The sequence below is a fragment of the Gigantopelta aegis genome, chromosome 4, assembly GCF_016097555.1.
Source record: "Gigantopelta aegis isolate Gae_Host chromosome 4, Gae_host_genome, whole genome shotgun sequence".
Lineage (NCBI taxonomy): Eukaryota > Metazoa > Mollusca > Gastropoda > Neomphalida > Peltospiridae > Gigantopelta > Gigantopelta aegis.
In genome coordinates this window covers 53,270,312-53,285,495 of record NC_054702.1, presented here as the reverse complement: position 1 = coordinate 53,285,495, position 15,184 = coordinate 53,270,312, and the positions used below count along the sequence as shown (strand labels likewise).

Genomic DNA, 15,184 nt, shown 5'->3' with positions numbered 1-15,184 from the left:
CAATCAAATTACCTCCCCTTAGAGTACTATTTGTGTCTACGGTGGCTCGCACAGGCCATATCTATAATAGCCAATATGCAATACAAAAACAACAAAATTCAACATTTTCCCCTCTTTCGATTTTTTTCGAATTTTGATATGTTTCATATACATACAAGATCTATGTATTACAAATGACTTTATTTCTTTTGCAATTTGTTTGAGGTATTACTGTAGACTGCTTAGACTACAAGCAGAAAGTCAGCATCCATAAAGACAGACAGACATAAGCACCACTTAGTACAAATTTTAGTTTCTGGGTAGGGGAACACTTCCATCCGTAAGTTTCGATCCCTGCGTCTATTTATTTAACGTGTTTATGCACGACGGCATATGAGGAACATGTTAAACACATTTTAGGTGCTGGGTAGGGGAACACTTCCATCCGTAAGTTTCGATCCCTGCGTCTATTTATTTAACGTGTTTATGCACGACGGCATATGAGGAACATGTTAAACAAATTTTAGGTGCTGGGTAGGGGAACACTTCCATCCGTAAGTTTCGATCCCTGCGTCTATTTATTTAACGTGTTTATGCACGACGGCATATATTTTATCTACAATTCATCCATCCATCTATACATACATACATACATACATACACACATACATAGCCTACATACACACATATAAACACACATCTGCCAGCCTGTCTATATCTGTCTGTCTGTCCCACAGACAGAATAACACATACCAAGATATCTGATATGTCAGTCATTACTTGCTGGAACGAGAAATAGCCCAATGGCCGCGCATCAGGCGAGCGGTTTACCATTGGGCCACGCCCCTCCCTTGCAACGCTGTAAAAAGGATTTTACGGATTGTTGTTGCTGGATTTGTTGCGAGTAGCGTAGTATCGTCAGTATTTAATAAACAGACATTAATGATGTTTCAGGGGCGGGACGTAGCCCAGTGGTAAAGCGCTCGCTTGATGCGCGGTCGGTTTGGGATCGATCCCCGTCGGTGGGCCCATTGGGCTATTTCTCGCTCCAGCCAGTGCACCACGACTGCTACATCAAATGCCGTGGTATGTGCTATCCTGTCTATGGGATGGTGCATACAAAAATCACTTGCTGCTAATCGAAAAGAGTAGCCCATGAAGTGGCGACAACGGGTTTCCTCCCTCAATATCTGTGTGGTCCTTAACCATATGTCCGACGCCATATAACCGTAAATAAAATGTGTTGAGTGCGTCGTTAAATAGAACATCTCCTTCCTTCCTTTAATAATGTTTCAGGGGCGAGACGTAGCCCACTGGTAAAGCGTTCGCTTGATGCGCGGTCGGTCTAGGATCGATCCCCGTCGGTGGGCCCATTAGGCCAACTGGTGTAACAAAGAACGTGGTATGTGCTATCATGTCTGTGGGATGGTGCATATAACAGATCCCTTGCTGCTAATCGAAAAAAAAAAAAGAGTAGCCCATGAAGTGGCGACAGCGGGTTTCCTCTCAATATCTGTGTGGTACTTAACCATATGCCTGACGCCATATAACCGTAAATAAAATGTGTTGAGTGCGTCGTTAAATAAAACATTTCCTTCCTTAATGATGTTTCACTGCCCATCGCCTTGAAACTGAAATATGTCGATATCGCAATATACTGAGAAACAACAGGTTATGCAAACTACGTGACATCGCGGACGAAGTTGAAGCACCTTTTCTCCGATTCATCGACTGTCCTAAACGTCAAACATCAAAACTAGAGGAAAACACTTTAACACTTTTTTTTTTATAATATGTAAGACTCGTCGGGGACTGGTGTGGGGGGGGGGGGGGGGGGGGGGGGGGAGCTATAAAGTGTTCAAGTTTCCAAGTTTAATTTGTATGTACAATGTCTGATTCACTCATGAATTGTATATATTTCCTAAAATTTACATAATTATTATTGTAATTTTCAGATATTGTATATAATTGTGTTTTGAAACTTGTACCGAAGAAGAATGTCGAAACGTGTTTAGATTTGTGCAAGTACATAGACATTCCTAGAGTTTGCAAAGCTCTTCGGTCACGGACTACTCAATATCCTGTTCCCATTGGTCCCCTCAGTCAGCTATTGAAGGCCTTTGTATTGTTTTATGGCAACTGGCCTATCCAAATCAACTTTCATACGTAGGATATTTGGGAGATCAGTAGGCCTATGTCTTTTATCGGAAGTTGTAAACGAAGTATTGAAACGCATATTTAGGATAGACTGGGGTTTTTTCAAACAGATTTACATCAGGTGTGGTTAAGTACTGAACACGTTTGACTTTTTACAGACTAAACAGGCGGGGGTGGAGTTGGGGGTTGGGGAGAGTTGCCTCCCAGTGCTGGAGCAAATCCTTAAATTCGGTAAATAAAAAACCAAACCCCAAAACAATAACAAAAACCCCTAAGATATTCGGGCAAAATTAGCTGGCCTGAAACCTTTTTACCATGCATTTGAATTTTCCATCATTCTACTCACAACATTATTTGTAATCCACGTAAAAATGTGTAGCAATTCGTATGCAACACAATATAGATGTTTGGCAGTAATGCAGACCTAATATATCTGTCTCTGTAAAGCTTTATTTCATGTTTTATATATATATATATATATATATATATATATATATATATATATATATATATATATATATATATCAGTGTTCTCGCTGCTCCATTTAAGCGGGGCGCCCCGCCCCGCTATTCCATTTTGCCGCCCTCCTTTCACGTTCCCCGCCCTCCTTTATTTTTGAGCACCCTCCTTTATTTTTGAGCGCCGCTCTTTATTTTCCAGCACCCATCTCCGCTATTTCCAAATGCACTTTTTTTCCACACAAAAAACAACGATCAGTCTGCACACTGAACATCAAAGGAAACAAGCCGCGTTGTGTACGAAAAAGCAATTGATGAAACATTTACGACAGTTACCGTAACGTAATTTAACAGTATTTTTAACAGCCTCTATTTTGTCCAATATCTGTATCCATTTGTATGTTTGATAGACACAATAAAAGTTATATTTTATGTAAGCAATGAAAACATTTTATTTTTTACGGATTCGGCAATCTCCGATTGAAAAAAAACCCCTCTTATTTGGCGCTAAATTTGTCACGTGATCAGAACGGTCATTCTGTCTTTTGTTTCCACTAACTATCGTTTGATATTTTGTCCTCTGTTGCAGATATAATTGATTGAAACTGATGATTTTTACTTTCTGTTATTATGTTTATTAAGCAGATCTTTATAAAATATTGTAAACTTTTGATTTTGAGGGGATATGAACGCTTATAAAAACAACGGAAGTGGTAGTGTTTATCATTAAAATCATTTATCTTGAGTGCCAAATAATATATACACCGCCTTTACAAAAACGAAACTATTTTTTATCAGCTGGCGATATTTTATCACAGCGATCGATTCATTCGATGAAGATGGAAATAACAAAAATGTATCTGACATTAGGAGATCACTTTACAAACATCTTTATTGTTTTTCGTATATCTTGGAATCTTTATTAAAAATAATAATATTAAAACTTTGATCGGTCCAGCAAAACCGGAACTGCCCGTGAATGTCAGGCCGATATCATCTTCGGTTCAGTTAAAAGACGAGTTTTTTTTATAAACCCCTTTGCACTTTTTTGTAGGCAAAATAAGGAGTATGTCTTTTCTCAAAGTCTACCAACACACAACAATATGATAACCAAACTACTCCCCCCCCCCCCCCCCCTTTTTTTTTTTTGCTCTACGTTTATTGTTGGTTTTTTTAAGGGTGTGGTGCCGACCGGCCGCCCTCCTTTAATTTTCACCCAGCGAGAACACTGATTATTATTATTAAATTAATTTGACTGGTACGCAAAGTGGTCATTCGGTTTAATGTATAGCGTAAAAAAAAAAAACCCAGTGTACTGTCGCATGTCTTGTCGTCCAAAGGTTGGCTTAATTATTACCAATCTTGCATCATTCTACAAGTAAAGTTTTGATTGGTCGAATGAAAGGTCAACTGGACATGAGCTCCGACGGGCTGCTGTTAGACCCACATGTAATAGTGGAGCTAATTTTAATTAGATTGAATTATTATTTAACCCAGTTAAATCCAGTTCTACGTGCAGGGACAAGTTCAGCCTGCCGTTTGTGCGTGTGTGCACGCACGTTAATCTTGCATTTTTATAGCCAAAATTCCCCCAGATAAAACACCGCCCCCTCCACCACAAAAAGGTAGTAGTAGGATAATAATAATAATAATAATAATAATAATAATTGTGTATTATTATTAATATATATTTTTTTTAATTATCATTTATTTTGCTAGTACTGTACGGACAATATTACGCTATTCATATGTCTATGGAAAACGAACACAAAAGGGTCTGCTAAATTCATGTACTCTTCCTCCCCCTCCCCTGTTCAGAAAATGCTTTGTTCCTATAGTACTTAGTATGTATTCCTCCTGTTCCAGATGAGTCGGTAATATGGATCAATCAAATACTTATTTACCGCCTATATACATTTTTGCTGTGAATATAGCCAGCCCTCGTTAGCGGAGGCAATATACACGGCCTTCGTATATATAGTCACATCGTATATAAACATCGTCTAGTTCAGCATACTCTTTAGAAATGTAACAATTCCTATCCCAAGTCAGCTGTTATGGCATATTTTGTATAATAATGAATTTGACATGGTGGAAAATTAAGGTGTTCGTGATCCAGATGAGTTTTTCGCGTACGACTAACGATACATTTATCTATAGATGTAAAGGCCTAACTAGTCGGGATTGTCGACGTTTAACATACTTCTGTTACTAAAATAAATTAAAGGGACACACCCTAGTTACGGCTATTTGTTAACCATTACGGCGTTGTTTTTCGCTATTAAACCCCATTTTTCACAAATAAAATTGCACTTTACTTACATTTTATTATTTAGAATACACATTTCCATTCACCTGAAGTGCTTTTTGGTAATCCTGATGTTTGTAAAACCACGAAATGCATTTTTTGCATTTTTTTCACAAGACGTTCTGTCGAGAAAAAACCGTTAAGCAAGCGAGGTCCAATCTATTTTTAATGTCACAGACGTTGGTATATCACGTGACCGTTATCATTTTGGTTCGGTTTGTTTTCTCGTGCACGGTTCGCGCAATGAACATCCGATTTGTTGTTGTTCATTTGTGAGATTGTTCTTCACAGTTCGTGAAAATTTTCAGTAACAATAAAGTTCAGACAAGTAAGTGTCTCAATACAAAACGTTACAAACCCTTAAAACCAATAATTTTGCTAAGTCTTACGATATTTGGAGAGGGGATACAACCAGAACAGAACAGTTGGAACATGTCCAAGAGAGGTGAAACGAACGCACCGCAAGTCTGTGAAATTTGTCGTGACGTAGGCATTGTTGTGCTTCGAGCGACATCTACCGGTGACATCAGAATACTAACTTTCAAAATTATTTCAAGCAATTGGGACATGGGGATTCCCATGGTATTTATCGATATAAAACCTGCTTTTTCACTCCATTGATAAAAACGTGATCTAAGTGTGTTACAGGTTGTAGATTAACCAAATTATAATTTATTTTCGCTGGATGGAACTAGGGTGTGCGGCTTTAATGTATAAGCTTATTATCATTCAGTACATGTTTTTATTATTTTTTAATAACTTATTTTCATTGTTGTTTTTCTATTTACCCTACGTCGCATAGGACGGCCAAGCGTTCTCGTTACACGAGCTTGGTGAATCGTTTTAACACTGTAGTTATTCGGGGAATGCCCGTCACGTGACCCAAAATAATACGTCACACTTCTGCTCTTCAAATAGCCGTTATTTTTCTCAGAATTATGGAGCGTACCCATAATTCAATTATTTTTATAAAATATCAATAATAAGTGTGATATGGTGGTTATGTAGATGGTTCAATAAAGTACTTTTAGGTACAAATCAAATGTATATATTGTCATATAATACTTTGTTGTGTCAATAATTAGGTCAACCATCTGTGAGAGAGTGCTTTTAAAGTATGAAATCCGAGGCTTTCTGAGGATTTTTATACTTTCATCAACGAGTGCTGATAAATAATGATAACACAAGACACGAGGGGGAAATTCTTTTTATCATCCATTATCATTCTTTTCATTTGCGACAATTGTAAACATTGTCAGTAATGTGGGTTGAATAACACTATATTTGGCAGCGGTAAACTCGTTAAGGTCTCACTACACAGATGTCATCTGCCATTTAAACCCATGTTAAATTGCCCAACTTCAAACGAAGACTGCCAATAGAACGGGTTCTCTTTGGCACTAACATACACCATTGCGAACATACATTATATAAGCATTTATTTTCACTCTAAAATTGAGAACATTTCCATCTCAGTTTTTTGCTATATGACCGCATCTGGCTGTAATACCGATCCGAACAGGTGGTTCATTAACCGATTCACTCCGGCTGTTTCTTACGCTATACACTCATGTCTCAAAAGGTCAATGAACAATATTACAAAATAGCATGGGCAAAATACAACCAGAAAGCTTACCATTACACATACATATTGTTTTAATTCTTCACCATTTCCTAGAAGTGAATGTGTGAACCAACTTGTGTCACAATTAGGAACTATAGTGGACCGTCATCAATCAACTCTCACCCTGTGTAGTGAGCCATAACTAGCAGAACGACAGTGGCGTAACGTCACTAATGATAGGTTTAGCGCTGAAACATACACAGTGACGTAACAAAATAAAGTTGTGATTAAAATTTGACCAATCAAGATAAGAAGTAATATCTCCTAGGAGAATATTGCAGGATATATCGCAGATTATAGTGCCAGCGATATTTCCAACAAAAGCCTTTAATGGATGATAAATGGCCTTAGTGCAATGAAATTGATAACCAAATCTGTTTCTGAATTGATAAAATTAAAGGATAAACTTCAAGTCTAGGGGATCTGAAAATATATTAATTTATTCTTTTAAAACAAAATATAAAAACAGTTGGATATTTAGTTTAAACAATGTCACTTACGAAATTATGGTCACATGCTATACATAGACTACATGTTATGATGTAGGACAATAGGGTAAAAATGCTCACCATCTTCAGTAAGATGCTCACAAGCACACATGGATATTTAAAGATACACACACAACTTTTAATTTAAAGGAATGTTAAAGGAAGGCTTTTGGACTGGTATACATATTCAACAATATATAATGCACATTACTGCTTAACATCAACAAGTATAATCGTATAGTTAATTAATAAAACAGTTAAATGTGACGGCTATTATATATTACGGGCGCAGCCATTTTGTACCATCCCAGTGAATACACCCTCTGGCGAGCTGGTGGTTATGTAATACTTAACGTGTCACATCATGAATTAGTCTTAGAACTGAAGACACAAAACGGAACTGATTTTTGCAGATGCATCACAAAGTTCTGTAATAATATCCATCCCAGTAAGCCAGCAATAAGTATATATTATTGTTCAATACAAAATAAACCACCACTGTCAAAGTGTCGAAATAACTGTATTATGTTTCGTCAGTACATTAACCCACATACTGACATGATAATTGGAGTGTTTTCTTAGTTAATTGGTCCTTTCTTTCTGTGGCATGCACATTTGATTCCTGATTGGCAGTTGTATATTGCAAGGTATCCAGTCAAGGTAAGTGAATACCACTGTCTAGACACACATACAAAAATACTTGCCAGTCTTTTTAAGATTTCCGGGTATTGTAGGATAACCTGCCGCCCGTACAATGTTAATGGACATTATATCAGTCGTCCTGCTTTATTACTGTAAATAATTCTATAAAACCCTTGATTAAGTAAACTTTCCCATCTAAAATAGCAAAACTAACCAATTACGTAGTCCCAAAGAAAAGAAAATTATCACTTGGGTATTGTGAGTGGTCATTTTTGCTCCAACTTACTCTACCAACAGGTCTAATAATATGCATTTTTTCTTTGGATTTTTTAAGAGAGAAAAATACTATATAACTCCATTTCATTCTGTTACAGCAAATTGAAATATATTTAGTTAAGTAGTTTATTATACTATCAAGTCATTTATGTTGTTTTACAAGTCTGGTTGATTAATGTGAAGCGCCTTGTCATAAATTACTGCTTTTGTTTACACTGTGCATACAGGAGTTAGTCGGAGCTGACGTCACTTCGCCCCAAGCTATAGTACCGGACGAAATGAAAACGAAACAAAATGGCTGCCCCCAGTTAGCACTCTAAAATTACATGTTTTTCATTTCTTAAAGTGTCAGTATGTGTTGTCTGGGTATGGATCTTTCCATCATATAAGGCTCATATAGGAGTTTAGTCTCCCTTTAAGTTGACAATTGTCATCAAACAGTTTTTAGGTTGCATTTACTTCTTTGCAATTTGAAGATGTAGCATTGCTTTCCTTTCTTCTAATTCAATGTCAAGTCGTCTCTTGCGCTCTTCCATTTCGAAACGTCTTTCTTCAGCTTCTAACTGAAATCTTGCTTTTCTTTCCTCTGCCTCAGCCGCTAACCTTTTTTCACGTGCGCTCTCCAATTCAATATTCTTCTCTAGCAGGGCCATAGCACTAGCTTCTGAAAGTACATAGACAAATAACTGATTATTGCATCAAATATTATTTTGGTTTGGATTCTTGGTAATTCTGAAGAATATTCCACCAAGCTGCCAATGGGGTTTTTTTCTGGGTAAGGCGGGGCATGGATACCTGTACTTCTTTTTAACTCTCAGAAGTGTGTACTTCTGCATGCAATTTTAAACACCTTGATGATTTATTATCTACAGTGGTGTTCTGATGAAAATTGATTGGTTGGGGTTCTAGCGATGTGATGATCGATTATGAAGTCCATAATCACTTGTCATAGAACATTTTAACTTAAAAAAATATTTTCTAGATCATCTGAATGTTTATTAATGAAATCCAGTATTTGTGAGCCATTATTCAACAAATTGCCACAGGTTGGAAGCATCACCAACTGCACTTTTGGTAAAGCTCCTTAACGACGACAAAATATATACACCTGATATAATTTATCTGCCAGCATTTTGCAATTGTATATTTAAAATATGTCTACATACAGCAAAATGACCTTTCAGTCATGTTGATTTGCTGCAAAAGTAACTTTTAAAATAATTATCATATGCAGGCTCAAAACTACTGCAAGTGGGCCGCTTCACCCATTGTAATCTTTTTTAAAACTACATTGACAACAAATTCTTAAATTCGAGCCCTGCTAGTAAATCTATTGAGAAATTAGTTTAACTGCATTTCTCTATAACTATGGTAAACCTCACCCCCTCCCAAGGAACAAAGGTGGAGCCCAGCATTAGTGACATTCATAAATTAGATAAACCATTGCCACTGATCATTTTGGGTAGGAGCCAGGATGGAGATGCGAACTAAGTCTGATGGCCTATACACTACACCACCATTTGGGATCGATCCCCGTCAGTGGGCCGATTGAGCTATTTCTCGTTCCAGTCAGTGCACCACGTCTGGTATATCAAAGGCTGTGGAATGTGCTATCCTGTCTGTGGGATGGTGCATATAAAATATCCCTTCCAACTAATAGAAAAATGTAGCAGGTTTCCTCTTTAAGACTCTATGTCAAAAATTACCAAATGTCTGACATCCAATAGCCGATGATTAAATAATCAATGTGTTCTAGTGGTGTTGTTAAACAAAAGAAACTTTGTATACACTACACCACCAAGACTGGTTGATATTACATGTACTTCTCTGCCTCCTTTATCAGTAAATGCATGTAACCATGACAACAATAAGCATAAGTACTCATGGGTAATGTCAAAATCTATAAATATAAATAAACAACATTCATAACTGGTTAATACAGTGCTTACATTACGTTTGTTGAAAAGATAATGCTTCAGGTCCAGGTCTTCAACATCTGGATGATTTATGGGCCCAGTTGTTTTAAGCATACTTAATTTAACCCTGGGTTACCGGTAGTCTAATATTTTCTTTTAACTGTTATTGCACAAATTATTATTTGTATTGATTACGTCCTTGTTTTTATTTTTACTTTCTGTTAACCACTGGTTAAGCTAACTAACATTTGAATGACTGGTACATCAAATGCCGTGGTATGTGCTGTCCTGTTTATGGGATGGTGCATACAAAAAATCCCTTGCTGCTAATTGAAAAGAGTAGCCCATGAAGTGGTGACAGCGGGTTCTCTCCCTCGATATCCACGTGGTCTTTAACCATATGTCTGATGCCATATAACTATAAATAAAATGTGTTGAGTATGTTGTAAAATAAACCATTTCCATTTCCTTTATAATGGAAGCAATTTTTGTTTGTTTTCTATTCTTTTCTTTTTTTTTTTTTTTTTGGTTTGTTTGAGAATTATAATTTATAAGTTTAGCAAAATTTTAATAGACATTAGTATTTCTACCTGGGCTATTCACCCCTTTATTGCACTTGTATTAAAACTATAAATATATTATACACACATAATACTTGCATATCCAAGAAAATCTTATCTTTCACGTTACATTTTAAAGGGTTAAGCTGCAGGGCTTCTACGTAAATTATGGTAGCCACACTCCCATAGCTAGTGATATTCAATGTTTGGCTATTTAATAACTACTATTGCCATGCCTGACTGCTATTGAATTTTCTTTGGTCAAATGTTGCAGTTAAGTCTATTTTGTAAATATGAATATCCTGCCCTCACCCCTAGTGTTAGTGTAGGTGACAGATCTGATTATTACTATTATTTAGGAAAACTGTATTACTTAAAGTAAAGTAGGGCTAGTGAATTTTTAATAGTGGCTGGTAATTTTTTTAAATCGCTGATCACATGGTTAGTGGATTTTATAAAAATTCTAGAAGCCCTGACCTGTGAGTATAAATAAAAGTGTATTATATCATTATTACAGGCATGGGTTCTTGAATGTTTTTAAAATTAACTTGGCATTGGGTCAGTTTATTTTAAAATTCACTGATTATAAGTGCACATTTACAAGCTCAACTTGCACCCCAGTTCATTAAAAGCAAAACATGCTAAAACCATCCATCAGTTCAATCAAATTACAATGTAGGTAATGAAGTGACGTCAGCTCCTACCAACTCCTGTATGCACAGTGTAAACAAGTGCAGTAATTTACGATAAGGCACTTCCCTTTGATCACCAGGACTTGTAAAACAACATAAATGACTTCTTAGTATAATAAACTACAGTCAGACCTCATTACAACGGCCATGTTCGTCCCTGGGTCACTTTGTCGTCATATCGAAATTGCCGTTGTATCGAATTAATTTGCCATAAGTTATATCCTTTGCCAAAATGATGTAAGAAAAACTAGTAATTTATATTAACTAAAGACTGAATAGCATTTAAATGATTAATGTATTGCCAGTATTATTTTTTTAAAACCCAGCAACATATACATGTAAATAGAAATATGCGTTTGAAATAGTATTAAATATATTAATCAAGGCCACTGATTTCAAATGTATGTATGTATGTATGATTTTATAAAATTTAATAGTTTTACAAAAGGTTTGATTGGGGGGGGGGGGAGGTGGTCGGATGGTGTAAATGTCGTAGTAACGAGGTCTGACTGTATTTAACTAAATATATTTCAATTTTCATTACGGTAACAGAACGAAATGGGGTTATAGTATTTTTGTCTTCAAAAATCCAAAGTAGACTACGTTGGAGCAAAAACAACCACTCACAATACCTAAGTGATAATTTTCTTTTCTTTGAATTGGTGAGTTGTGATTTTAGATGGGAAAGTCTACTTAATCAAGAGTTTTACAGAATGATTTACAGTAATAAAGCATGATGGCTAATAATGTCCAGTATGACAGATTTAATGAACACTGGGAGAAATGGTTGAATCTTTTTGCTTGAAAATCAGAGAATTAATTGATACTACTTTCTTCAATCTCATAACTGCACATTTTGTTAACCTAGTAAAGGAAAATCTGGGCTTGCTTGGATATACAAAACTTCAGTAGAACCAGAAAACCAATCTTAATCTGCAATACGAGTAAATAATACATGCTTCTTTCTCGCTTTTTTAGTTTCTGTTTATCTTTCCTCTTTTTTCCCCCATTAATTTCAACTGTCCATTCTCTCTCCCATGTCCTCCTCAGATCAAAACCATTATTGTATTCATATTTATGTATTGTTTTTAAACAAATTCAAATGTATGTAAAACCATCAACATTTTAAACATCGCAATTTAAAATGATCTATTTAGTTATCTATTTAACAATAATGGATTTTTTTTTTTTTTTTAATATAATTATTTAATGTATTAATGTAATTGATTAATAAATTTTAACTAGAACTTGTTTCAGTAGTGTATAAAAACATTGTAAAACCATCAACATTTTAAACATCACAATTTAAAATGATTTATTTAGTTATCTATTTAACAATAATGGAAAAAAGTATATTTTAATATAATTATTTAATGTAATCTTAATTTAATTGATTAATAAATTTTAATTTAATATATTCTCTATATTGAAATTAACTTTTATAATATGCGATGTATGAATGTACATATATGTATGTGTATGTGTATGAATATATACATGCATTTTTGTAAGGCAATGATTCAAGGCTCCCCAACCGTGACAATGTCAACTGATCTGGGGGCAATAAACTCATTTAAAAACAAGAAAAAAAAAGAAAAGATAATGTCCATAACCATTTTAGGGGTGGCAGGTATTTCACCATACTCTGTGATGTTAATAATATCAGTACATATTTTTGTGTCTAGATGGCGGTAATTAATTGCCTCGTCTGGTTACCTACTAAATATACACCTGCCAATCAGGAATCAAAGGTGAAGGCAACTACACCACATAGACCAATTAACTAAGAAAAGACTGCGATTATCATTTCAGTCCGTAGGTTAATGCATGAACAAAACATGATACAGTTATTTCAACTTTGACAATGGGGGTTGCTTTTGTATTGAAAAATAATATATACTTATTGCTGGCTTACTCGGATGGATATTATTACAGAACATTGCGATGCATGCCTGTTTCATCATCACTCAAAAATCAAGTATGTTTGTTTCTTCAGTTCCTGACGTGATGCGTTAAGTATTACATAACCACGTATAAGGACGTATTCACTGCGATGGAACACAATGGCCGCACCTGTTATATATAACAGCCGTCACATTTAACCGTTTTATTAATTAAATATAATATACTTGTTGATATTATGTAATAATGTGCATTATATATCGTTGAATATGCATACCAGTCCAAAAGCGTTGCATAAGCATTTTTTAAAGATTTACTACCAATGATATTTTATTATTCAGCCCCAACCCCCCTGCTCTGCCTTGCCTGAGTAAGCTATAGAATGGTACTATGGTAATGGTGGCTTGCCTGGTGTAGGGTATGGAGGCTGTCCTGCCACATGTCCTGGCTGGTCTGGGGTGGGGTTTGGAACTGGTGACTGTGGCAGGGACACACGTGAGAACACAGGACACTCCTCGCTGAAATTCACAGTCAGCATCTGGATCATGGTGAATAAATCTGATGAACCCTGTTGAAAGAAATCATTATAAACAATTAATGTCAGGCAGTGCTTTATCTCCCAAGTACCACAATGGCAGTCAAATAAATAAAAAAAGTATGTAAAGAATACCATGATATGATACATAGACTTTTCACATTTTACTAGTCTGACATTTAAATATAGTAGTGTAACAATAAATCAAACTATCGATATGTTGCGATAGGCAGTGCCTCGATAGCAATGCATCGATAGTTAATTCAACAACCGATACCTATCACAATTGTTGCTCAGCTATCGATAGTATCGATAGTGTGCATAGTGAAAGATGGTCTACTAACAACACATGATTTCACTAACTATAGTGACATTGGAAATAATTAAGTTCAAACACAGACATACATACAAACACAAACGTACATAAATAGTGTGGTGAAATATCTATTCATATACCTGTTATCAAACGATTTAAGAATTCACAATACTAAATTGCAATACTATCGCAATAGTATTTTAACTATCGCAATACTATTGCAACAGTAAAACTGACTGCAATAGTCACCCCTATTTAAATCACCACATTCCTGTTTAAAGGAATGGTAAAGCAAGGCTTTTGAACTGGTATGCATATTCAACGATATATAATGTACATTATTGCTTAATATCAACAAGTATAATTTTATAGTTAATTAATAAAACGGTTAAATGTGATGGCTATTATATATAACGGGTGCAGCCATTTTGTACCATCCCAGTGAACACGCCCTCTGGCGAGCAGGTGGTTACGTAATACTTAGCGTGTCACTCATGCAGGAAACAAAATGTACGTGGTTTTTGCGAATGCATCGCAATGTTCTGTAATACTATCCATCGCAGTAAGCCAGCAATAAGTATGTATTATTTTTCAATACAAAATAAACCACCACTGTCAAAGTGTCAAAATAACTGTATTATGTTTCATCCATACATTAATCCACGTACTCAGTACTGACATGATAACTGGAGTGTTTTCTTAGTTAATTGGTCCTTTCCGTGGCCTGCACATGTGATTCCTGATGGTATCCAGTCACGGTAAGTGATTACCACTGTCTAGACTCGCATGCAAAAATACTTGCCATTTTTTTTAAGACTACAGGGTATTGTGGGATAACCTGCCGCCCCTACAATGTTAATGTACATTATATCAACCGTCCTGCTTTATTACTGTAAATAATTCTGTGAAACCCTATCAAGTCATTTATGTTATTTTGCAAGTCTGGTTGATTAAAGCGAAGCGCCTTGTCATAAAATTACTACTTTTGTTTACACTGTGCATACAGGAGTTGGTCGGAGCTGACGCCACTTTGCCCCAAGCTAAAGTACTGGATGCCATGAAAATGAAACAAAATGGCTGCCTCCACTTAGCAGGATTAATCTTCTTTTTTTTATTAACTCTAAAATTACACATTTTTCATTTCTTAAAGGATCAGTATGTGTTGTTGGTCCGGGTAGGCATTTTTCCAACACTCATGTTGGATTTTTGTCTCCCTTTAATAAGAATGTTCAAGTGTGAACCTTTGCTGCTTCAAACTGCTTTGTTTCACCTTGTTTTAGAGGACATATAAGAGAATACTAGTTATTTCACTTGTGTTAGTCACACATGT

The 15,184-nt window shown here is 35.7% G+C and overlaps 2 protein-coding genes across 2 annotated transcripts in view; one reads left to right on the top strand and one right to left on the bottom strand.

Moving 5' to 3' along the window:
• The window catches only part of LOC121370734 (oncomodulin-like), a 231,022-nt gene that overhangs the window by 101,857 nt on the left and 113,981 nt on the right, over window positions 1-15,184 (top strand). The gene's annotated exons all lie outside the window — the stretch shown is intronic.
• Window positions 8,169-15,184, bottom strand: part of LOC121371011 (tumor susceptibility gene 101 protein-like) — a 30,523-nt gene continuing 23,507 nt past the window's right edge. The window contains exons 5-6 of the mRNA XM_041496616.1: window positions 13,408-13,571; window positions 8,169-8,602 (exon numbers count right to left, since the gene is read on the bottom strand). Coding sequence (XP_041352550.1) covers window positions 8,389-8,602; window positions 13,408-13,571 — 378 coding nt within the window. The 3' untranslated portion in view covers window positions 8,169-8,388. The remainder of the gene's footprint in view (window positions 8,603-13,407; window positions 13,572-15,184) is intronic.